This window comes from Vidua chalybeata, chromosome 2 (genome assembly GCF_026979565.1).
Source record: "Vidua chalybeata isolate OUT-0048 chromosome 2, bVidCha1 merged haplotype, whole genome shotgun sequence".
In the NCBI taxonomy this organism is placed as follows: Eukaryota; Metazoa; Chordata; class Aves; order Passeriformes; family Viduidae; genus Vidua; species Vidua chalybeata.
In genome coordinates, this window is record NC_071531.1 from 32,957,833 (window position 1) to 32,983,557 (window position 25,725).

General features: G+C 37.6%; 1 protein-coding gene across 3 annotated transcripts in view; it reads right to left on the minus strand.

The window, feature by feature from the left end:
* CYFIP1 (cytoplasmic FMR1 interacting protein 1) overlaps positions 1–25,725 on the minus strand; it is a 75,028-nt gene that overhangs the window by 26,553 nt on the left and 22,750 nt on the right. Inside the window, exons 7-23 of one of the 3 annotated variants that reach the window (XM_053936412.1) lie at positions 25,608–25,704; positions 25,342–25,470; positions 23,797–23,901; positions 23,544–23,635; positions 22,161–22,278; positions 21,347–21,469; positions 18,719–18,844; positions 18,256–18,422; positions 16,335–16,482; positions 14,318–14,471; positions 12,940–13,096; positions 12,251–12,347; positions 11,829–11,905; positions 11,624–11,732; positions 10,930–11,049; positions 8,784–8,983; positions 1,984–2,071 (exon numbers count right to left, since the gene is read on the minus strand). In XM_053936412.1, coding sequence (XP_053792387.1) covers positions 1,984–2,071; positions 8,784–8,983; positions 10,930–11,049; positions 11,624–11,732; positions 11,829–11,905; positions 12,251–12,347; positions 12,940–13,096; positions 14,318–14,471; positions 16,335–16,482; positions 18,256–18,422; positions 18,719–18,844; positions 21,347–21,469; positions 22,161–22,278; positions 23,544–23,635; positions 23,797–23,901; positions 25,342–25,470; positions 25,608–25,704 — 2,107 coding nt within the window. Of the gene's footprint in view, positions 1–1,983; positions 2,072–8,783; positions 8,984–10,929; positions 11,050–11,623; positions 11,733–11,828; positions 11,906–12,250; positions 12,348–12,939; positions 13,097–14,317; positions 14,472–14,775; positions 14,924–16,334; positions 16,483–18,255; positions 18,423–18,718; positions 18,845–21,346; positions 21,470–22,160; positions 22,279–23,543; positions 23,636–23,796; positions 23,902–25,341; positions 25,471–25,607; positions 25,705–25,725 lie in introns of those variants that run through there. The other 2 variants (XM_053936413.1, XM_053936414.1) reach the window with 2 other exon arrangements.

The following is a 25,725-nucleotide window of genomic DNA, read 5'->3' on the forward strand; positions in this document are numbered from 1 at the left end:
AAAAGTAGAAATGTTAAAAACTCTATTCAGATATCCTCAATTTCAAAATACATTTAATTCAAGAATAAAAAGATGCTCTTGTTAAGATTTAAAACTAGAGAGAGTCATGAGTATTTTCTAATATAGGCCTATCTAGTTATGAAATTTGCCCCAGAAAGGCAAGTAAGACCTGCCCCCTTGATTGCCATTGCTCATATAGAAAAATAATCAAGAATTCTGAGAATGTATAGCTCTCAGTATGAAGATTGCTAAACTCATTTTAATAATGTAACCTGACTGATAAAAAATAAGTGTTCCCCAGTTAATCTTCTGTCACTCACCCCACTCTATCATCACTTAGGTAAATTAAGTTAGCAATCTCTATGAAATTCAGTCAGGTTTTTGCTGTATGCTGCGTCTGGTCAGTTCCTAAAATAGTAAGGAACACAATAACTCTAATGTAAGAAAATTCAATTTTCCTATAATATACTGTTCCTTTTTGGAGAACAATTACATAAAACACTATTTACAGGAGCAGACAGTCAGCTGTTACATTCCACATTAAGACATGTAAATCCTTTTCTACCTCCTTTATATTTTAAAGGCATGGAAGTTTTACAAATGCAGCAGATATTTTAGCACTGAAATTTGTAACTCTTGAGATATCTCAAAACCTAGATTACTGGGTTGAAACTGCACCATACAACTATGCTATGATGTGCAGAAAATAAGAGTAAGACAAGGATTAATTATGTTCATGCTTAAGTAGGAGGTAGATACTGAGAGCAGCCACCCATAAGACTTACAGCTCACTTGCATAAATTAGATGTATAATTGAGTATATATTTTAAATAATTTTAAATAATAATAAATAATGTTAAGCTTTTTTATTGTCCATCCTCTAATTTAATCCTTATATTTTCATTTCTCTTTTCCATACTTCAGCTTGCCACCCTGATATTCAAGAAAACATTGCAAGATTTAGAGTGACACCTTGTCATATAGTCCCAAATGATTTGCTGGTTTTTACTGCTGTTTGAAGTAGATCAATATTTCTGATGCAAATATATGTTAATGTACTATGTCTTTAATTGTCATTAAGACACAAGTAATAATTCTGAAGAATAAGAAAATAAATCTGCAGTGATCAGGGAGAACAAATCTATCACACATAAGCATAGCATTGGTCCTGTCAGAACAGGCTAACTTTCCTCACTTGGGTAGCCCACAGCTGTTCTCTTGTGCCAAGTACTCTTCCAGCCTGTCACCCACACAAGCTCCTTTCCAACCTCAGTATTGGGGATTGCCATAGGGACAGAGTATGTGACTGCACATCATGTACCCTTCTATTGGAAACTTGCACAAACCTTCCCAGCCCACCTAACTGCAAAACAGGAAATATGATGCTAATACAGAAGATGAGATGGCCAAAACACCAAGTTCATCACAATGAGTTTGCAGCTCTGGGATTCTAGAGTCCAAAGAAACATTACATTAAAAAAAACCTAATTGAAGTAGTCAGGTAACTGATAGTTTAAAATGGTCAGAATCTGTATTCCTCTTAAGTCAGATAACATCTGAAGCAGTTTTCCCTATCTATTCCCTTTTCTTCTGTCATCACAGTCTTCATCACTGGAATAAGGGAGAGCTGCGCCCAAGACAGGCTCTTGTTCTCACTTCACCAGATGAGTAATTAATGAGTAATTAAACTTTGAGTCTGCTCTGCCACTGTAAGCAACTGAACAATGCAAGTTGGTTGAGAGAAGGGCTTATTTTTAGCTTTGTCAGGTAAGACTACACATCAGACTAATCAATTGCACTTTGGCTGAAACATATAGTGAGCTTCACAGCAAAGTCTTTAAAAAAGTGTATGTTCAATTTAAAATACACACAAAATGTATTTCAGTCCATTTCTAAGAACTTTCATATACCATAGTTTCTCTAAGTTAAAAAGATACATTTAAACATTAGCAAACCATAAAGATAAAGGGAATTAAATCCAACCTTTGATCCATAGAGATACTGTGGCTGTGCATTAGGCTGTTTATCACGCTGAAACTCCTGAGAAAATGGCAGCACGGTCCGAACAAATCTATATAAAAAAAATAAAAACAAGAATTCATTATTTATGCTTAGGTGAGCAGGTGTGCACCTAATGCACCCTACCCTGTAGAAGACTGCTTTTGTCTGCATATACAACCAAAGCCAGACCAGCAACCTTTCAGCCCTGGTAGAAACTGGGGAAGCACACAGCCTGAATTGCCCAAAAGCATGGACACAAATCATACTGCAGTTCAACAATTACTGTTCTTCCCACAGTGTGAAGGATCCCAAAATATTCCTCACCACTAGCCCAGGCCAGCAAACAGGGAATCAACTAACAAAGTAGCAATAGCCTCTCACAGGGCATAATGTGCTTGCAAAATTAAGTCCTTGAGAAAGAAGTATGTCTTCAAAGAGGAACATGGCATTTCTGTTTAATGTTTCAGAGCTTTTTCCCCCAAAATTCACATAAGGAGAAAGATGTTACCTTTAAAAAAAAGTCATGAGGAAGGGTATAATCCTTGCAGCAAAATCAATGTTTCAAAAGTTTGATCACTTCAGTGTGAGCATGTACCAATACAAATCATGCTTAGCTTTATCTTTGTATACTGTTAAGAGCATGGTGAGAGAACTACAAAGGTATGCAGCACTGCCAAAGACAGGATCAGCCATCCCAAGTGAGGGCACCAGAGTCTGAAGGACCATTCCCAGTTCTCCTGTGAACAAGCATCACAAATCTTTCCCCTTGATGTTCCCTGTTGACTGTGTAATACACATTTGGCAGCACTGCAGTTTTAGTGCAGGAAGAGGTTAATCAATATCTACTACAATTCTGATTCTGCTTAACTTCACCAAACAGAGGAAAATTACTGGGGGATGTGTGTTTACAAGCTGGATGGCTACTTTATTTTTTACCTTGACTAAGAAGTATCTCTTGATAAATATTGCAAAGCTGTATATGAACAACAAAGAGGAAAAAATAGCTATTTAAGAAGTGTACATCAAATGGTTGTATAGTATCAGGCTGGTCTGAGTTATACCTGAGCAAAACAAACATATCTAGGAAAATGTTTCAGGAAAGAAAACTTGCCTTACATTATATTATCATAAAATATAATTGTATCTTGATCTTTTTTGTTTAAAGTATTTACATTTCATCAGCACATAAAATTAATTATTCATTATTAATTCTTCCTAGAAAGAAGAGACATTCTATTTTTAATCTATCCATCTTCTAGCTAAAAACAAAAACAGCCATGCTAATCAAAAATTGATTCATCCAGAACAATGTAAATTACACCATGTTGCTTAAAATTACTTCCACTGTGTTTTATTTCTGAATCATTCCTGTCAGAATCTATAACTTAAGAACAATATTTCCTGCATTTTAACCTTCTCAAAAAGAGGTACAGATACTTGTTCATACATAGCTTAGCCATTCTTCCCAAAAATACTTGTACATGCTGCATTTAAAGCTTTTGAGGGAAAATACATTATTTACATGCATTACTTTTGATACTATATTATTTAGATCTCCTTACATTTATATTTTCTCAGTTTGCAAGTTTCTCCCATTCTCTCTCACTTAGACAGAAACTGAAAACTCTCCTTTGAGAGAGATTACTTGAATCTGTATTCTGCAGATACTTCATTAATGAGTTTACCAGAGATGATGCAAACATTTGATGGAATTCAAAGTAATCTGCAACATACGACAGTGCCAGAGATTACTCTATTCCCCCCTTTTTTTCCCTCCAAATCCCACTCCTTTTTAAACTGACATCAATTTTCAAGCCCTAAGAGAATCTCTAAAATGAAATCATAAGAGATACTATGTAATTTGAGATAAGACTGGGTTTCAATGTACAGACATATTTGGCAAGAGCTGATTTATTCCTACTAAATTAAAACGCTCACAAGGAGAGGAGTGTTTCAACATGTAAGTGGGTGCATCCCATGACTCTGGAAGCTGTAACTATAATTCTTAGACTTATCAAAAAGTTATTGTGTGTATATATCTCAATTACAATGTAATTGGTGTCTGGGAGCAAACCAGTCAGTGCAAGTAAATGCTCAATTAACTCTTGTGTGTTTCCTAGTGCTCCTCTGCATGTTGGGGGTTTCTCCATCTCTAATGCTTCAGAGTAGTAGCAAAATAGTCTTAAAGTTTTCTTAAAGACTTGAAGCAAACACACTTGCTTATACTGTCTTGGGTGAAAGAGGCCAAGAAAGGAAGAAAAAGAGTAAGGAAATAGGGGCAAAAGATAATAGTCACATGTTAAGTTATGGAGAGGCAATGTCTAAGATTGAAGCTACAGCAGCCTGAAGAGTGCATCATCCTAGAAGGTATGTGACTAATCCCAACATATCATTCACGTAAGTATTAGAAATTTCTTCCCTAAAAGCAAAGGGCTTTATGAAAACCTTACAGTTCAGCATCATCTACTGCTCTTCAAAGTTTTTCAATGTTGATGTGTGTTGTGCGTGTGCTTTCTTTCTGACATTCTGCTGGTTGGTTTCCTTCTGCTCCTCCTCCACGAAAGAGGAATGTCTCTTTGGAAGACTGAAGCTCTTTGAATATCAAAGCTAAAGCTAAGCAAACTTTTACTTTTGTCTGGATACTGGTAGGATACAGGTTTCAACATACTCCAAGATAATCAGTTTCATTTTTAATCAGTGTTGATGATCTCACAGCAATTTATCCATTTTAATCAGAACAGGTTGTAAGCAGTCAAAGTAGATTAAGCAGATGAAAAGCTTTCTGGCTTACCAAAGCTTTGCAAGTGAATTGCTAGAGGACAACATGGGCCCCCAAAGTAAGTGTTTTAGGGATCAAATAATTTAATATTAATTTTTCTGTGATACCTACCAGGAAGGAGTTCATAGTGAGCACTCCACAAACTAATCTAAATGATTCTATGATTTCACTATAATCTGTTTAAGGAGATAACTGAAAGAGACTGCTTTGGTCAATGAGCCTGCTGCCTTGCAGGCACCAGGTCAGCCAAACCTTATTCATAAACTTTCTGAGCTTCATCTTAGAAGTAATAAGATATGACAGTCTTCCCTCCCTGCTCCTACAGAGTGTTCCTCTGCACCTCCCCGTGTAATTGGTATGAAGACTTTTTGCTTCCAGCATTGTCAAATTAGTTTCTCCTGTCTAGCAGAACTAACGGTAGCCCTACACCCCCTCTCAGTGAACACTAGATCTGACTCACCCTTTTAAACACAGATGCCAAGATGGAGAGAACAGAGGAAACAGCAAGGAAAATACTGCATGATAGAGTAACAGATCTGCCAACCCATTGCTGTCACTTTTCCTTTTGGCAGAAAGACTTTGGTTGGTTGCCTTTTTAGGAGGGAAAGGTAGTCACCCCTACTTTGCATGAACCTATATCCTTGTACCACTTGGTTCTTGGTAGCAGAAACTAGATGGTTTCCACTGCTACTTTTCAGGTTTGCTCCAGCACTATGTGCAAGGGCTGAAATTTTTTCTGAACAGTGACTGTCAGAGTATATGCAACACAAGAAGACACAGCTGTTCTTTTTGAAAACCAGTCTCAAAAGCAGTATGAGAGAGAGTGAGCTCGCAAAAGGAAATGGGAGAGGTTGTCAGGAAGAGAGAAAAATAAAAAGCTGGTCTTTTTGTTCCTTCTGTGACAAATCTGTACCCTTGGAAGAAACATGTCATACTGCATTTGGAAGAGTGCTATACACACGAATTTATACCAAAGAACACAGATTTGGGTAATGTGTTAAAGGAGATGAAGCTACTAGTTTGACTACTGTCTCCAGAAGCTTGTATCATTTATGTCAAGAAAGCACAGAAAATTGTCAATTCAAATAAATATAAGGCTGTCTCACACTTGCTCCTCTGTTAGTCCTTAATACAAAACAAGCTGTCAAGGAAGGAAAAGATCAGCTTAGAAACAATAAAGAAAATAAGGCGAAAAAGGAACACTACAGACAGTGGAAAAGGAACAAAGACGGAGTGTTTGAGTCATTTGAATCTAGATAACCTAACTTCACAAGGAAAAAGTTGAGATGCAGACCTAAGCATGACAAATATTCCTGGTGTGGAAAGACTAGGCTTGACAAGACATTGAGGGCCAACACAAGAGAGGGCTCTTGAGAAACAATCCCAGGCAGCACAGAAAAGACAACAAGTGGGAAACACCTGTTTATGGCCCCTTTCAGTAAAAGAACTGGTGGACAATAGCTTGAGAGCATCTAAAAGAGATGCAGCACAAGCTTAACTGCAGACTCCTCACTGGAGCACATAATGAATGCCAAAGCCTCACACGGCTTTATAAAAGGGACAGGACAAAACAATGGGGAAAAATAAATACCCCTGTAAAGGGCCACAAATGCACTAACATCCTAGCATTTTTGTTTTACAGAAACATCTAATCATTGCTAGAGGCTGGCATGTCTCCTGGGAGAAATATCACCTTACGCCTCCCTTGTTTTCATATTCAGCCCCTTCATAGCTATTGATAGCATCAGGACACTGGGCTAGAGACAACTTTGACCTCACCTGCAGTTCATATGCTTGTGCACTATCCAAAAGGTTTCTTTTCTTTCTGTCATGATGGTCAACAGGTGGATTAAAAATACCCTTGGATTTCACTGCTAAGGCCCATCTGCAAAGATACCCTCACTCATCTCTCCATTCCTCCTCCACAAACTGTTGTCCCTGAGTCTGTGCAGCTGGCCAGCATTAATGAGACTAAATTTCAGATAAATGGCAACTTCAATTATTAAATTGCTAAATCTTTTAATAGCAGTCTCACTGTTTAATCTCAGTACATTATCAGATATAAAAAAAAAAATTCCTAAGTCCCAAATAATTAAACATGCAATGTGCTTCAGCACTTTTGCATTAAGAGCTTTAGCTTTTGAACTAAACCTGCAGGGTTTCTAAATAGTTGAACGTTTCTACAGATACATGAAATTATCACGTTCAAGCGTTCTTGGGAAAAGAGCTTCAAAAGGTACTGGAAACAAATTAATCTGACCAAAACACTAACTTTAAAAGAAGAACTCATATACCAAGCTACCATATTAAAAGAAGACTAGCCACAGGTATGACACATTTTCTGGGAACTCTCTCTCCAGCCCCTCATACCACCAAGTAACCTCTCTGCTTTTCATCACAACTATTTCTCTTTCTTCCAGCCTTTAACTACTACTTTTCTTCCCTTGTTTACACGTAACCTTCACGCAAGGCATAACCTATCAAGAGTCAAGCATTAAACACACAGCTTCTCACAGTGCACTCCTGTGTTTGCACTCAATAATCTGTATGCTTGAATGCAGAGAGAGTGCATCAATTCAAAGTTCATGCTAACAGCAAGGCAGCAATGAACATGCTTAAGGACTATAAAAAGGCTAAAAACTTCCTGTTCTCTCTCTCACCAAAAATATCAAAGGGCATTGCATAGCATGTGCAACACATACATTAATTCTCTCCATACTGCTGCTTTTGACTGAAACCAAAGCACTTCTGTGATGAAATCAGACACATGGTACACATACTGCCTAAGATCTGGCTCCCTTTACCATCTCTTAAATTAATTATCCTGAATTAATTACCCAACAAGCTGAGCCTAACTCAATTCTTATACAGATTTTAAAAACAGACAAGCCACAGTGCTCCAGGATCCTGCTAATGTCCTTTGGCACCTCACACTCACTTCCCAAGCACTGTAGTCTGCAGTACGTCAGCCCCTGCAGCCAGGATGAACATAGGCTAAACTGTACAGGGCTACTGAATGCCTTTCAATAAAGCGGATGGGTGGAAGAGCAGCATTTCATCCAAGATTTTTATATGATTCTTAATACAGCACACTGAATATTTCAGTACTGATCTCCAGATACATTAACTGCACAGAAGCTTCCCTCAGAAATAAATTCAACTTTCCCATGCAAACAGATTCCTGTAACAGAAGTTTCTTGGGTAAAACTTAACCACAAAAAAAACACTCTTTTTTTTTTCTTTGCAGACAGAATCTTGGATCAAAAATACAACATAACCATCACAGAACATGTCAGACAAGGAAAGCTCTCCAAGGAGACAGTAAAAGATGAGAACAGGCTTCCTCCTCTTCCTACAGCTCAATATTCACTATCACTTTACTGTCACTTCATGGGGCTTTAACCAAAACCTGAGTAAAGACTAAAAGTAACACAAATCCTAAAAACAGCACACAAACAGGAAGCACAGATATGCAAAATCTTGAACACTGTGCTTCCCCCTCATTCAAACCTTAGATCCTACCTTCCTCTTTCTATTTCCATAACTCACTCTCCTTAAAGGCTACAATTGCAGTTTACAGTGAATACTGAACTCTTCACTTTCTCCAGAAACAATCTTTTTCTTCACATTAGCACAGAATCAGGAATATAAATTTATTTCTGTCATCTCACCCTTGAAGATTCTGTTTCAAAATACCTTCCTGATATGCACTTAGCAGTGTTTTGACACACTCTGTTTTTCAGCATATCATAACTACGTCATCAAAACGTCAGAATTTGGATGCTGCAGTTCCATTTGCCTTCTATTGTGGACAAATAACAGGCTTTCATACATTTAACAGTACTTGGTAAAATGATTCATGCTGCTTCATTTCAAGTAAAGCCTTAGAAGTGGAAAACACTAAATGAATGGAGATGAACTTGTCAGCACTTGCTAGGAAGGAAGTTGCAAAAGGGTGGTAGAATAAATAAAAAGCTGCAAATAAAAAAGCTGCCTTGCTAACCTGTTAGTTGATCCATTGTAGCAGTAGTTTGGAAGGAAATCATAATTGAGTTCCCAAAAGACATGAAGAGTGATTCTGCCGTAAGGGGCTGAAACATTGTGGTTGGCTTCTCTGAACATGGCATCAAAGCTGTCCAAGGTCATATATCTACTCAGAAGCTTGTGAGTCATTTTGTTTATCTCTATCAAGCCATCCAGCTCCTACAAAAAACAAGGGGAAAAAAAGAGAATGATGCATTTAATAAAGTGGAGAAACTGAACAAAGTAGATAAATAAGCTTGAGGGAAGAGAAGACTAGAAAGAAGTCAAAATGAACAATTGACCCTCTCCCAGTCTCTTCCTTTAAAAATAAGGGCTGGAAAGAATCAGTACTCTTGGGATTGTTTCTTAAACCTTCTGAAACTTTAAGGGTATTCAGATGCAGATAGGTATCAAACACAGATTTGTGCCAACACTTCCTCCACTGAGCAAAACTTAAAACTCCAACATTTAAATAGTCACACATAGGCCAGAAACACCTTTCTGCATTTCCTTCTTACAAGCAATCACAAAGTAATTTCTGCTCAGTAGAGTAACTGGTGAACTAACTATTGTAGTGGCAATGTTATTCCTAACATCACATTTACCATAAATCCTTCTCATGGTCTACTCCGGTGAAGGAGGTAAAAAGATGGAATGAAAGACCAGATCAGACATTAACAAATGTTGTGAAGGTATCCACAAAATCACTAGCTGCAGGCTACATGACTATATATGTGTACTGCATTTCACAATGTTTCTCCTCTTGACAAGAAATTCCTACTATCTGTTTTGGAAATTTCTTTAAAGTAAAATAAAATAAAATAACTCCATATGGACATCAGACACTGAAAACACCAAGCACAAAGAATGCAACCTTTACTTCCAAAAAATCCAAGCACTGCTTTTAAAGATTATTGTGCAATGACCTACTGAAGAAATATCCAGTGTCGTCTTCTAGCTGTGTATCAAACTACTACTATCTTCCCATGGACTGTTCTCTGATTTAATGCTCCATATTTCAAAGGAGTTTTAAACCTGTGAACAAGTTAGTTCAAGGAAAAAAACTACTATGATTATTATTACAGAACTAAGTCCAGTTTGAGGAGAAAAAAATAGCTCAGTCTTGTAAATACCATAATTTAATTTAATTATTGTGAAAAACAGCAGAAATTACAGATTACTTAATCTATTAGGATCAGTTTCTTGCTGAGGAAACCAATCAGTTTTCAACAGAAAATATTTTGCAGAAATCAAAAATAAAACCCACCAAAAAAACCCAAACAAAACAAAACAACCAAAAAAAAAAAAAGAGCATGGTAAAGGGACAGCTCTTAGTTCTTTCTTCCGCAAAGAATGAGAACCTGTGACCTAAGTAACATATCACTGATGGTTTCTGTTCACTGAGCCACTAAGAGTGTACTGCACATAACAAAGAAAAATTACATTTCAATAATTCAAAGTTATAAAACCAAGCATTCAGAAGTCAAGAGGCTCTATGGTCTCAGTATTTGATTTCTCTTCAGTAAAGAATGAAATTAAACCAAGATAGTTAATTGCATGACAAAATGTCACTGATAAAAATCTTATTACAAAAAGAACAACAGTAAACTCTTTTGCACAACTTTTAATTTATTTTAATTTTTCATTCCAGCAGAACTGAATGTGCCTGATATTTTCCTTGCTGACTGCATGTTTACTTGTCAACTTCATGCTGTCTTGAAATAAAATTTGTTTTTTAGCATTTTAATCAGGAAACTAACTCAAAAGGATACCTAATATTGCTCAGATGCTCTTCTTCCATAAGCACAAGTCAGATCTCTTTCCTTCCCAAAAAAATTATTTTTGTCATGCTACAAAATCAAGCTGCCTGAGTAAATCAACGAATTTTGATTCTACCGAGCACAAGGCTGTTTTTTTTGATTTGCAATTTATTTATAAGCACGGGCAGAAATGGGTGTTTACAAAACTTTAAATCGCAAGGTGATCACTTTCCTTGTTTTCTCACAGCTCTGAGTACATGCCTTCTCTACACTTTACTCCCAAGGCCCTCAGCTGCAGTAAGTTTGGGGTTGCTCCATCTCAACTGGTGTACCAGTGATCTGGCAAAACAGCAGCACAACACTCACCACAATGGAAGTCAGATCCTCGCTTTCGAATCGGCCGATGGCCAGCTCCATGGACCGGTACATGGCGGCCGAAATGCGCTGAGTGATCAGTCGGTTCAGGTCTATGGACCTGCCAAGGAGCTAAAGGAAAACACGCTGTGAGGCTTTGAACTGACAGCCAGGTTACAAGACAAACTGTACAAGGACTATGAGACTCCCCAGATTAACAGACTGTCACTTTCTGAACTTGCATCCCAAACACACTGAAACAAAGCAGACGGACAAAATTTATAAATACATGAGCAAACGCGGTACTACAATTTGCATCCCAATTCTCACAAAAAAAGTAAAAGTACACATTGCATCTACATTTAAGTACTTATATCAGCATTTTATGCTTCCATGACATCATGCCAATGACATACTGAACACAGGTGAAAGACATTACTGGGAAGACAACGGTACCACCCATATCATTCCTATTTGCCTCATATTTTCCTAAGTGCAACAGACATTTGCTTTAAAATAGGATCTTTTAAGTTTTCTTTCTTAATTTACACCTTCATGTGACAAAAAAAGCACATCTCAAGTGTTCAGTTATGCTACCGAGATGACAGAACATGAAGCACAAAATGAGATTTGTCTACCTACATAAATCAACACCACTGGAAAGCTGCCAAGCAACTCAGATACAACATGGCAGGAGTTAACTCACTTGAACGTGTCTCTGTTTCAACAGTGTCTCGTAGCGGTTGGACTGCAGCAGCTGAATGGTTGCTCCCTGGTTCTTGCACTCTGAACGCAGCCGTTTATCCAGAAGCAGGCTATGAAGAAAGGAAGAAAATGCTTAAGGTATAGTAAACAGCAAAGCAGAGCAGAAAAGTGTGAAGAAAAGCTCTCATAGTGAAAGGAATAGCTACCTGCCAGCCATTGCCTTGTAATATGCAAATATTTGGTCTGCCAGCTTGTAGACAAATTGGTCAAAACACAGGTTTACCTTGGGGAGAAAAATATCATATGTTTAGAGATACTTAATATTTAAAAAAGAGCTTATCTAGGACCTCCCACTGTTTATCAAACATAGTCAAGGAAGTTAATAGATCCAAATTTCCCAGTACAAGAGATGTAGTTCAATTTTCACCATTAATGTGAGGCATTTTTGCACAGGTCTACAGCATTCCTCACAACATATCACCCAACCAGTTACTCATCTTCTGCTCAGTCTTCTCAGTTTTGCTGTTATCTCCAGCTGTTCTGAATCTCTGAAAAAGGCCTTTTCCTTTAGCATGATTTTCACATTCAGGTACAGATGATTTTTCTCCAGTAAGTAAGGTTACTTTACCTCTGCCTCAATTTCATCATAGAGGAACTGCTTCTTAAATTTGGTAAGTGCATAATGAGCACTGTCATTATAAAGGTCCAAAGAATACAGAACATACCTGCAAGAAAAAGAATAAAACACGAGAGTTACATGTGTACAAAAGTCATGATTCTTTAGGATGGTGCAGTCAAGATTATGTAAGCCAGTCAATATTGTAATCCACAAGTGGTTCACGAAAACAGGATATTTTCCTTTTTCAGTTTATATAAAAAGGATCACAATTTTTCCTTTAAGAAAATATTTGTTTGTTCAAGGAAAGGTAGACATGTTTGAAGTCTAAAACTTGTTTTCCAGATGTAGCTGTCCATCAAAATGGAACTAGGCTTTAACCACTATACATTATGTTTGACATCTTTCAAGAATAAGTAAGGAGAACTCAAGGAGCAAAATACATGGCTGGTGCAATGATATGAAAGGTTTAGCATTTCAGTTACTCACTTCAAAAAGAAAACTTAGAGACTCTGAAAATGGGCAAACGTAAGACAAAAATTTTATTAAAGTTTAGAATACCTTCACAGTGACTACCTGAGTCATTGGGAATACCTTCTCAGTGACTACAATGTCAAAACCAATTAAAGGAGCAACATTATAATAAGGAATGGCAATCATTAAGAATAATCATTCAGTGGAAGAGCACAAGCGGGTCTTACTCCATCATTGATGCCTCTTTTGTCTCCAAAATATGATCCGTCAAAATCCAAGGCATGGACATCTCAATGGGAAACTGGATTCTTCTGCCCATGGTCAGCTCTAAGAAGAATTCCCTGAACCACAGCTGGGACAGATCACAGCATTGCTGCAGGGTTTCTTTCAGAATGAATAAGGGAGAATTACACTTCTTATACAAATACATCAGGTACAATACAACTGTGATTCTGATGATGCAATGCAAAACAAAAAAGCAGGTGCAAGTCACTAGAGCTGTGCATAGGCCATATAATCTAAAGCAAATTCAAAATGTAAATCCCATGACTTTTTGTAAGAGTTTTGAACTCCTCACTGGCCCCCAAAGTGGTGCCTTCTTATAGAAAAAAAAAAGAATGGAACTGGAAGAGACTATCAGTTAAACATGAAAACTGTGTACACCACTAAAAAGGGATTTCTAGTTTAATTTCTCAGTTGGGGGCTGAGAAAGCCATACACTGAATTTGGGAAGCAGTAAGTGAAGGAGGCAAAATTGCACTGGAACTACCAGTACCATTTCTCCCTACGGAGGACTGAACTGTTCCACATGTTCCTGTTGATTAGATGGGCAGGAAATGACAGACAGACACATGAAGTAGGGATTAAAACAACAAGTTTCTAAGGATGCCATCAAGGGCACAGAGGTGTTCTTCCCACCTCTCCAGAAAACACTTGGTACAATCCTGCCTTTCCTGAAGGCTCGTGAACTAAAACAGGAATGAACTTTTTACACTAAGACCTTCTGAAGACCTTTTGCAGCACTGTTCCCCAGCAGCACTATGACTGGTATTAACAGGCTCCCCCTTCTCCAAGGGTAAAGGAGACCAGCAGCAAAACAAAATTGAAAGACAACACAGCATGGTGATGACAAGGACTAGGTACACTCAATGTCAGTAGGTGAATTCTTTAGGACAGCATGTTTCCGATTACAATTAACTGAATAGTAAGAGTAGTGAAATGACATCAAATTTACCACAACAGAGAATTTGTTGCCTCTGTACTTAAAACAAAAACAAAAAAAAATTTTGCAAAACACAAAAACTACTTCCTTTAAAAAAATTTCAGTGTGTATAGGCTTATTGTTTATGTAAGTACATACATAAAGAAAATAGAAAAAGAAGGTAACAATATGAAATTTTACGCATTAGAAACAAACGTATAACAAGTCAAAATAAAAATCCCACCACAATGCTAAGCACCATCTCAGAAAAACTTTGGACAGACCAAGGCTTTTGGTAAATAAACCAAAGGTTAAGTTGACTTAGGCAATCGGAAACATTTTCCAGATCGTGTTAGAGGTGTTAGGACATGCTAAGCTGGACACTGATCATCTACATATCTTACCACTGAAATTTATCAAATGAGTGTAGAAGAAAGACTCGCGATGGAATTTTTCTATGTCCAATATGGTGGGCCCCTCAAGGCTACTTCTCAAGGTTTTCTTGGAACCACTTTTGTCAGCAATGAGGGACTCTAACATAGTTCTCACCATGTAAAGCTGTATCATTAAAGGAAACAATTATGGTGGAAAGGGGAGGGAAAAAAGGAAAATACACATGGTACATTAGTTGAGCAACACTGAGAATTACTATCAGTAAGCGACTGCTCCATTTCAAGCTGAAAACTGGCACTGTGTGGATAAAAGCCTTTGAGGCAAGAGGAATAGATGCAACACTAGCCTACACACCAGCACAAATGCCTACCCATGCCAAGGGGACCTCCACTGACACTCAGCAGTAGACCATTTGCAGTGGAACAGTTCACATCACCACAAAAAGTAAAAGTAATAAGTAATGTCTTACCACCAAAGTTTAAAAGAGGCGGATAGATGTAGGACTGCCTCAGAAACTTGTGTGTCACATGCAATAGCTTTTCCAATCCCAGAGACTTGAGCTGCTTCAACAGCTCAGCAGAGTTTAAGGACTCTGTCATAGTGCGAACCATGAAGAGCTAAAAACCAACAGACAGGGGCAGGCAGGGGAAGAGAATCCGTTAATAAAAACACATGGGTAAATAAGGAGCGGGAAAGAGAAGCAGAGAAAACATGTTAGTTTGTTAAAAATGAAAAGCAGCACAGTAAGCATGCAGAGGAGGTCATACAGAAAGGTTGTTCAGAAAAATCACTGCAATCTGGGGCTCCCTCAAGCAAAGGGAAAGTTCCCACTCATTTCAGAGGATGTTCAGAGCGCCATTAGCTCATCAATTGATTTAAAAAATGATTTAGCACCAATTACCCATTTATACATAGCCATTTTAAAACCACATGAAACGGAGGAAAACCTATCTAAAATGGATATATTTGGCCTCTTGCCTTCCTGTCAACCCAGACAGAAAAGCGTGCCAGCCCAAGAGCAGAAAAAGCAGAGAGAAACCACATATTCTGAACAGCCTGTTGTAAAGGTGAAGTAAAGTCCTTAAAGCACAGGAGAAGCAAACTGGTGGTGATATTTAACCTTTTCTTTCACCCCAGGAAATTAGAAATCAAAACAATTTTTCTGCAATTATCAAATCAAATTAATTATCTTCATTAAACCAATCTTATCACAAACTAAGCAGCTTTTTATTATCCAAAATTATTAACCATACGTGCTCTCTTTCCCCCACATTTTAGGTAATAAAAGATTGTCTTCACAAACCACAGTTGCCTTCAATCTTTCACCCCAAGTACTCAGTACCTCATTTTCTCAGATGAGCTATGAATATCAGACCATACATTCTCCAAACACATCCACAAATGAAAAAAGAAAGATAACTACATGGAGGTAACAAGAATGAGCATCTAGGTATGGGATTTTGGTGACTACCACAGAAAACTTTTGAAATATCTCATTTTAGTGGCAGCAGCAGACAAATTAGATTCTAAGGACCAGCTTTATCATTCATTACTGAACACTGGGATTTTGTCAGAAGCCATATACTTTCCCATATTTTAACAGACATTAATTTATATTTTAAACATATTTTAAAACTACTAGACATCTACTGAATAGTGTGATTTAAGAAAAAAAAATTCACCAGCCATACCAGAGATAAAAGTCAGTCTTGAGTCAATCAAGAAATAATTCATATAGTTCAAAAATACATTAGGAGCTCAATGAGAAAATATTTGTTCCCAGAAAATCAAATTAAAGAGATTGAACCCTTGGAAAAAATATGTATCAGAGTAGAAAATTACAGCAATCCAGGCAGAGGATCTTGGTTATGCGCATCTAATTTTGCAAATATAAATCAGAGTAGATTTTTAGCATTAAAAAAAGACCGCAATAAAACCTGCAATTTTAAAATAGTTCAGGACAGAAAGAAAACATGCAATAATTGAACAATTATTGACAGGTATCACAACCACCACACAGGAAAATACCTGGGTGCTGGAGGGTCCAACTGCACGTCTTGGGACTTTGATGTCAAAACCACTTTTGGGGTCCTTCTCTCCCCTTAGAGCTGGGTCATTGAATGGCTCATGTCCTGCTTCCCAGTCACACACTGTCTTCCTTATGGCCTGCAAAACACTGAACACAATTCCCACAACTTCAGACTGCAGCACATCCAAGTGCCCTGATAGAACACCTTACTTTTTTTTAAGCATTCTTCCATGAGCACAGAAACTTTGCAACAGCATTCAGGACCTCAGGGTAATTCCAACCAAGAACAAAGAATTTCACCAATGTTTTCAAGAATGACACACCCACAAAATAACCACTCCATGCTGTTTATCAGAAAAGGTAGTCTAGAGCCCTTAAAGACCATCTAGTTCCAACTTTCCCCCTGCCAAGGGCAGGGACACCTTTCATGACATCAGGTCGCTCAGGGCCCCATTCAAGCTGGCCTTGAACACTTCCAGGGATGGGGCACCCACAACTTCTCTGGGCAAACTGTTAGAGTGCTCCATTACCCTCCAAATAAAGGATTTCTTCCTAATACATAATCTAAACCTGCCTTCCTCTTTCAGTAAAACCATTGCCCCTTGTCCTGTCACTATCTGCCTGCATAAAAAAGTCCTTCTCCCTCTTTGTCATAAGCCCCTCTAAGTTACTGGAAAGCTGTAATAAGGCCTCCCAAGAGCCTTTACTTCTCCACACTGAACTACCCCAGCTCTCCCAGCCTGTCTTCATATCAGAAGTGTTCCAGCCCCCTGATCATCCTCATGGCCCTCTGCATCCTTTCTAACAGGTCCACATCTTCCTTGTGTTGAGGACCCCAGAGTTGGATCAATCAAACCAAATTCATACTAATATGAATACATATTCACTATGCATCCAATTAACATTCAATCAAACCAAAGTAGATTATTAACCAAATTAAAGAGAGACAATGTTGGCTTAAAATGAAAAAAAGCAGAATTCCTGTTTCCAGAAGAAATTCAGATTCCAGAATTCAGCTGAAATTTACACAAACAGCTTCACACTTTTAGGTCCAAATACTGAACTGGAACTCAGAAACTTGCCAGGAACGCAGTCAGACATAATCTGTGGCACACTGAATGATCAAGAAAAAGTCTCATCCCAAATCTAAGCAGGTATGAAAGTAATATTTTTCTATTTCATTAAAATCCTGTGACAAAAACACTCTCCCTGTAAACCTGATAATGTGGAGCAATTTATTTATTTTTAGCTTATGATGATATTTTTGTGGCAGCCAGGGCACTTAGCAATAGCCTAATTAGCTAAGGACTTTTACCTCTAAGAGCTTTGCAATGAAATGTGGGAGTAAACAAATGATAAACAAGTCAAGATTAAAAGCAAACCATTTGGGACAAAAAAAAAATAAGGTCAGGAAATGTCACCAATCAGCGTGGGCAGATGGAGCACTGGAAGTGTAAGGCTAATAAACCAAAAGCAGCAGCAGCTGAGAAGTAACACAGAACATTGAGAGGAAGAGAGAGGAGAGAGTGGGATAAACATAAGACACAAAGAAAGGAAACAGTGGAATCATAAAGTGGACAGTGAAACCTTTCTTCAAAATACAAACACTGATTTAGCTTTCAGTGTTACTGCATTTGTATTTTCTTAAAATAAAAATAAACAACAGGGAACACAAGACTTCCTAAAGTAGTCCTAAGAGGCTCAGGATAACCTGAACCCCTGCTGCAGCCATGCTGGCAGCCATTCATTTTTAACTTCAGCCTGCTTCAACTTCAACTCATATCCAACCAAGCTAACCACAAATGCCAGACAGATTGGGAGTACAGACTTAGGTAAAATTTAACATCTGTGCAATTCTGCAACTAATTTACTAAGGTCTGGAGAAAAGAATTTAGAAAAATATAAGAACAGTAATGGTACCTCTGAATGACATTTTTCTTCTTTTTAATGGCTTGTCTTAATGGCTCCCTAAGTGTGACCTGGGCAAAGTCCTGAAGAGCTGCATAAATTGTATGACGAATGGCATGATTGAAAACACTTTCCATTCGTCCCATCAGCACCTGAAGACCTTTGATCATGGCAATCACCTGCAAAAAAAAAAAACCCAGACAAATGTATTTTTCTTATTCTGTTTCTATATTGGCACAAATAGTGCATTTTTAAATACAAAAAATGAGAAAAGAGGAATTAACAAATTACAAGTGACAAAGGATAGACTTGCTGTGCTCCTCTTATTTACTGAATGGAGGAACACAGGCTGTTTCAGAGTCAGCACACGGCAGGCTGTCTTTTTGCACTGGGTATGCAAAATGCTTATAGAGAATGCTCTCTTTTGTATAGAATTAATCTTTGGAAAATCCCTATAGAAAAACATTTCTCTTACCTCAACCAAAGCAAACTTCTCCTCACTAGTATAATTGTATCTTGTTGCTCTTTCATACTCTTCTGCATTGTCAGGACAATCTTTATTAGAATATTTGTCCGTTGGGTGCACCAGCTTCCACGAGTACTGCAGTTCACAAGGCGGAAGAGGAAAAAAAAGACAGGGGGAACAAAAAGAAATAAAAATGCCTGAGAAACACAAAACACAGCTGGACACAAATAACATGCTTTGAGAAATGCTGCAGTGTTTTCATGAATATTTGAAGAATAGTATTTGGTAATATGTTCAAACCTTGCATAAATTCTGAAACTACTACCTGGTGGAAATGCCAAACAATAATTTTCCTAAAAACTTTTCCTGATAACCAGCGATTCTGTATTATTTCAAAGAAATGCAACTCAAGCTCAACAGGTATTGCACTTAAGGGTGTTTTTTACTGTGCAAATGTTAACACAGGCAAAAGTTTCTTCTCTGCTTCAAATATGAGAAACACAGAAAGACTTCAGAACGTAAGAAAAAAAAAATCCATCAGACCCACAGACAAAAAGAGGAGCTTTCTACTTGATTAAATATTCACATTTAGATTTGAAATCACAACCAAAAAACTACAGGTTTGGGTTGCTGTTGGTTTGGGTTTTTTTTCAGGGGGTTTGATTTTTAAGTTTACTAGGCTGAAATGTGTGGAAATAGCTGTATTATCTGTGACAATATGATCTGCACAGCATGCAATTCTCTTAAATACTGCCTTTTCAGTCACTGCAAACACAGCTCTAAATGCTCCTGAGCAGTGTCAGGCTGGCCTAGTATCCATCAGGGTACATCAGGTGACAAATCCTAGTCACATTTAAATACAATTTTCTCACAGTTTGAGTTCAGCACATAGCAAGATCTGGTTGGCACCACCTTAGCATAAATATTGGATTACAGATCAATATAAATTTGCCTACTATAATGGATGAATAGCACCAATTCACCTATGGCAAAGAGGAGCTTCACACCCTGCAACCTGAGTGCTACAAAGAGGGCACTGGGGAAATGATTAAACAAAGAATAAGTTCTTTGAGGGCATTACACTGACAGGGTTAACATGCACAACAAACATATGCTGCAAGTTTTTATCTGAACATGACGCATGTAACTATGTTCATGGATACTCAGTGAAGGTGGAGACAGGTAAATAATTAGGATACTCTGTATCAGAATAAATTCTCAGTAGGACAGGAAGAAGATGAACACAAACTTGAACTTAAGTAAGTATGGGAATCCATTTAAACTAGAAAGACAATGAAAAGCAGTGAGAATACCCAAAAAACCTGCTGTGAATCCAAGAGAAAGTTTGTCCTGGAATGAGCAGGACAGAAACAGAGCTAAGAATGAGAGACTTCTTGCAGAGATATAATAAAATAGGAAGATTTCCACTGTGAAGAGACCCTGGATGCAGCAATTTCTGATGACAGAAATAAAGGGTGCAAGTCTAGGAGCTGCAGAGGCAAGGAATAGATGACAGCAAACTCCCTTAAGAGGAGAAAAGGAGAACAAGATTTCACCATTAAATACACTGTGGACTTAAAGAGGAATAGGATAATACAGGGAAAAGCATGACTCATCAACTGGCTTTTAAAAGAGGCAATTGAAAATACAAATGAGAGGGAAAACTGGTTCACCAACTATGCCCACTGTGGAGTCACACAGTGCAAATTACTTCATGTCCCCGAGACATCTGAGGCAGAAGAGGAGCAAGTCTGGCTTCTCTCACACAGTCACGTTTCAACCCTTCCTAGAGCATGTTTTGGTTCAACTAAGGCACACAGCTTTTATCCAGTGTCTGCAGCATAACAAGGACTCCTCCATCCTCCTCTTCAATTTCTACCTTAAGCAGCTTCTTATTGGAAAAAAGCAGAGTCACTTTTCTAACTGCCATTTGTTTTAAAAATAAACTACTACAATATAGAGATACAACTCAGTAAGTTCTTTATTTCCCCTCCCTCATCTCCTCACACATTTTCCTTTTCCTGCCTTTATTTTCCTTTTGACTAAAAGCCTAATCTAAAGCCAATGGGAGCCCTTCCATCCATTTTTGTGTGTTAAAACCATACATGCTTCTATTTACTCAGTGGTGATGTCTAAATACAGCCAGCTGGAGCAGTTCTGTCACCTCTTCAGTGACTGCATGTCAGTACAGATGTTTCTAACAACATAATTTTAAACAATGTTTAGAAGGAAATTATGAAGTCTTAGTCTACAAAATGTTTGTATCAAGAGTAACATTAAAATATCTGGTGAAGGTTCACAGGTGACAGCCTATCCATTAAATTGAAAAAGATGAATGTACTGTGTGAGCTACGAGCTACTGCACTTCAAAGCAGCAACATTACTCCATTAGACCCTGTGGACTTCATGTGCCATCCTCTAAGAATGAGGTTTGAAGCAGAAGGAGAAAAGGAGTGAAGGAAGAAGGAAACTAATGGAACAAGATTCTTGTTAGGCCCCTTCCAACTCAGAATATTCAGTGATCCTTTGAAAACACAAATATACATTTTTCGGTCCAGTAAAGCAAAGCAATTTTATTCTGTCTAACCTCACCAAGCCACATTTTTTTCATCTGTTTTTATTTCCCATGTTACATACCACTTCCATGACATGGGCACTCCACTGGGAGAGAAGCTGCAGGCCTTGGAGAGAGAGATCAAAGAGCTTCCGATATTCTGCATCTGTTTTTTGAGCTTCCTGTCGACCAGACCCAGTCACCACCTGGACATTATAAAAAAAAACCAAAAAAAACCACACTCAAATCCACATCAGAATGTGCTGTATTCAGCATCCACAGCCAAATTTCTACATCAATTGAAGCACTAAAACAGCATCATGTACCAACACCTCCCTTACCATATAACATCAGCTTTTTCTTCTAGAGACTTAGGAAACTTCATAGATTTTGGTCAAGAGATGGAAATCACTGGTATCCCTAACGACCACAATATTGTTGCAGATGAATTTAAGATATCAATTATATATGGTATACATAGTTATTTGTTGTCTCTATATACTATGTATGTATGAATGTGTGTATACATCTGTATTTCTGTATTCTTTTACTAATCTTTGTTTTGTTTAAACTGTTACAAGCACCTGTTTGGAGTAAGGACTAGACAGCACATTCTAAATGAGACATACCAAAATTCCTAGGATAAATCTGAGACACATAGAGAGAAAGAGACTGAAAGATGTTAGAGTTTGTATGATGTGTCATTATTATGTTAAATTTAAATAGTGCAAATATAATTCAGAGAATGGGGATTAGACCTGCAGACAGTTTTTCTTGACTCAGGTGGCCAAGCTTTGTCATTTAGCTAGCCAGAGATTTTACCTGTTTTTCAGATACTTAATAATAACTGTTAATGAGTGATGTGCAATTTGCACATGTAGCTCTAACCCCACTCACCTCACTGTTGCTGTAACGAGCCAGTTCAGATATGAAACGCATGTGGTCTTCTCTGATTTGGATCATCTGCTCACATATATTGTACTGGGGACTGCTGCTGGAAGACGTGCACGTCCATCTGGTTCAGAAGACAAAAAAAACCCCACCTAAATCAGTTTTAACAATAAATAGTACTGATACTGCAAAGAAAGATGAATAATGCACCACTTTTTTTTTTTTTTTTTTTTTTTTAATCTCATTTTCCTTCTCTGTTGTTTGGGGCTTTTTCCCTCTTCTCACCTCTACCTCTACCCCTGCACAAGCCATTAGTGATGAGCTGCCCTTCTGAGTTCAAATAGCACTTCTTCCAAGTCTTAAGAAAAAACTGTTAAGTTTTTCTTTTATGTTTTGGGAGTTTTTGTTTTTTTAAAGGCTGCTGCTATGAAATACAAACCAGCATCTCTCTTCAAGCGCACTTAGGAACAAGACCAAAAAGGATTAAAAAGTAGGGCAGAAATACAGGTATAGGCTGTAAGATACATCTAGCCACCTGCAGATACTTTTTTTGTTTATTCTTCTTGAACTCTGAAGAGTATATAGTATGCTCTCAGCTATAGAAAAGACATTATCAAGACTATTAACATGTTACAAAGAGGCACACAAAAAACATGCTACCAAGAATGTCATGTTAAGTAGCCTCATATTTTTAGTAGCTCAGTAGGCCCACTGCCATTGATTTTCTCTTAGCAATTACATGCAAGCTATGTGGGTTTTTCCTGCAGGAATTAAAATGCAAAGCACAACATTCTAAATTCATGTAACTGCATAGAGGCAAGGTCTTGGAGGAGCACAGAAAGGTTCACTAAAACAAAGCAAAAACCAAAAACCATGGATCCATTAATGCAATAACTGGCTGCATTTTCCAACTATTTTGCTGTGCTGCACACCTAGTCAAAAAAAAAGTAGGGGAGAGATAAGCTAAGCTGCTGCTCAATGTACAATGTACACATGCCTATTCACCCATGCACAACTACTGCTCACCTTGCTTAGTAAAATCCTTCATTTCTTTTAAAGAAAGTTTCATATTTAAAGGAAAAAATAAAAGCTAAATTAGTGTAAGATAAAATTAATTTCTTCCAACCCAGGTGATAAGAAATGTCACAGATACAAGAATGAGCTCAGCAGCATAGAAAGGTTTTTAAACCATCTGTTTCTTCAGTTGTATTCATTACATGCATTACATTAATAGTGAAATACCCACACCAAAAAGATGATGAAGCAAAAATCCTATTAATTACCACAGACCCATGGACTAACAGGTGAGTATGAAAATATACTCCAAGGGTCAGACCCTTCCCCATCCCAGATGCTCCATTCTATTTTCTGTTCCTTTCTCCTTCCTACCTGGATTTATTTTCCTCGTAATGGGCACTGGTCTTAATGTATCTTGCAAGTTCAATCTGCATGTCACCAAACAGTGGGACAACCTGCAACTGCTGTACACAGGGAACAAATCAGGTTAGATAAATTAGTAACATAAATCATAGTGAAAGGAAACCATTATTTACCCATATTATAACCAAAAGTGATCTTTTTTCCTACTTAAATATATTTAAAATGCAAGAGAAATTTCCTTTAAAATCACATCTTAACCAACCTTAAAGTACTTGTCTATCTTGGCTAAATTTATCCTTTTCTTTGCATCCAGCTTATAGATGTTACTGACACTTCCATCCATCAGGTATAATCCAAAGCCCATCACCTGAAAAAGGAAAAAATTAAGCCTTCCACAAAAGGACCTCAGAAGTAAAAACCTGTACATCTGTTCTTCATATAATTAAAAAAGTAACATTTTAAAACCAGTCCTGAAACACCTCACCTCCTTCAAACAGAACATATTTTTAAATACATACATTTCTGTACAATTATTTTTTTACCTGTATTAGCAGTTTTTACATTAGCATTAGCCTGATCAGTTACCCTTAAAAGATGATGCTTGTTTGTAAGGTTTAGCATTAAAAAAACAATCTACTGAAATGAGAGTCTGGCTGTTTTTAGAGCTTTTCTTTTATTCAAATTCTGTACATGTAAACTGATTTGGTAACAGAAGTTTAGATCTAACATCTCTGAATGATTGCTTCTCTGGCTTGCAGTGCTTCTCTGAATTATACACGCAAGAGCTCATAAGCATCCAAAAAAAATCTAATTACATTTTGTCCAAGGTATTTAATTAACATGAGGTTAGGAATTTATTAGGAAAAGGTTCTTCACCCAGAGGATGGCTGGGCACAGGAAGACTCCCCAGGGCAGTGGTCACAGCACCCACCTGACAGAGTCCAAGAAGCATTTGGACAACACTCTCAGGCACATGGTGTGACCCTTGGGGATGGTGCTGTGCAGGGTCAGGAGTTGGACTTGATGATCTTTATGGGTCCCTCCCAACTCAGCATATTCTTGGATTCTATACAGTATTTACAGGAGCCAAGCAGAGCAACTTACTGTGTTTTAAGCATCTCTTCTGAACAAAAGGCCTAAATACAAAAGTCACACTGGGTACCCTTGTGGATAGAACATAAATGCTCTAGAGTTCACGTGTGGTTTCAGAAGACTTTCACTTACTCCTAATAAACAGAGCTCTTCAAAAGTTAAACATTGAAGTGACTCAAAATATTTGTCATGAGGCAAACTTTTAGCTCTTACTCTGTATCTTTTCTTCCACTGCGAGACATACAGCTGATAAAATCAGCCATATCTCACACTGCCCAGCACCCTCTTACTGCATTACATAGTCCAGCTAACTAAACTGACTTATTAATCCTAATTCCAAGATACTTGTTCCCTGAAATATTTGATACAAAGCCTCACTTCCAAAAGCTTTTTAAACAATCTTGCCATATTTCAATTTCATATAAAATGAAATGCAGTAGCTCCTTTCTGCTGTCATTATACTTCATAGAAACACAATTCCATAGAATTGGATGCAGTTCAAATGGGTCAACTTCAATTTATGAAAAACAATAATGGATTAAAAGCTTTCAAATAATTTTAGCGTGTAATACAACAAAAAGACAATGATGGGGAAAAGCAGTAATTTGACTTATTTGCTTAATCTGGTTCCTTTTAAACAAACAAAAACAACCGGAAACAATCTGTGCCCTGCTTCAACATCCTTTTTAAAATTTTGTACCAAAAAGAAACCTACTTTCAAAAGCATATGTTTCTCACTGGGTGTTAGATACATTTTGTTTTCATAGTAGTCCACACACAAATTCACAATATCTGCAAGCAGCTCTTCATAGCCAACAATAACCTCCAACTGCTGCTGCAAAGACTGGAAAAAAAAAAAAAGAAGATATTAGTTAACTAGTTACACTGACTGGGAAAAAAGCTCCTACCAACCTGAAAGAGCTTTATTTTAATACTTTTGCAAAGCATTAGGTAATTTGCAAGAAGACAATTCAAGCTTACTTGTGTTATCTTGTTGTGGTTGGCAAGGAACATGGAAAGGTTCTGAGATTCCTGAATGGACTGAGGATCTGCCATTTTCCGCAGGAACTGAGCAGCTCTTTAAAAACAGAAGAAAAAC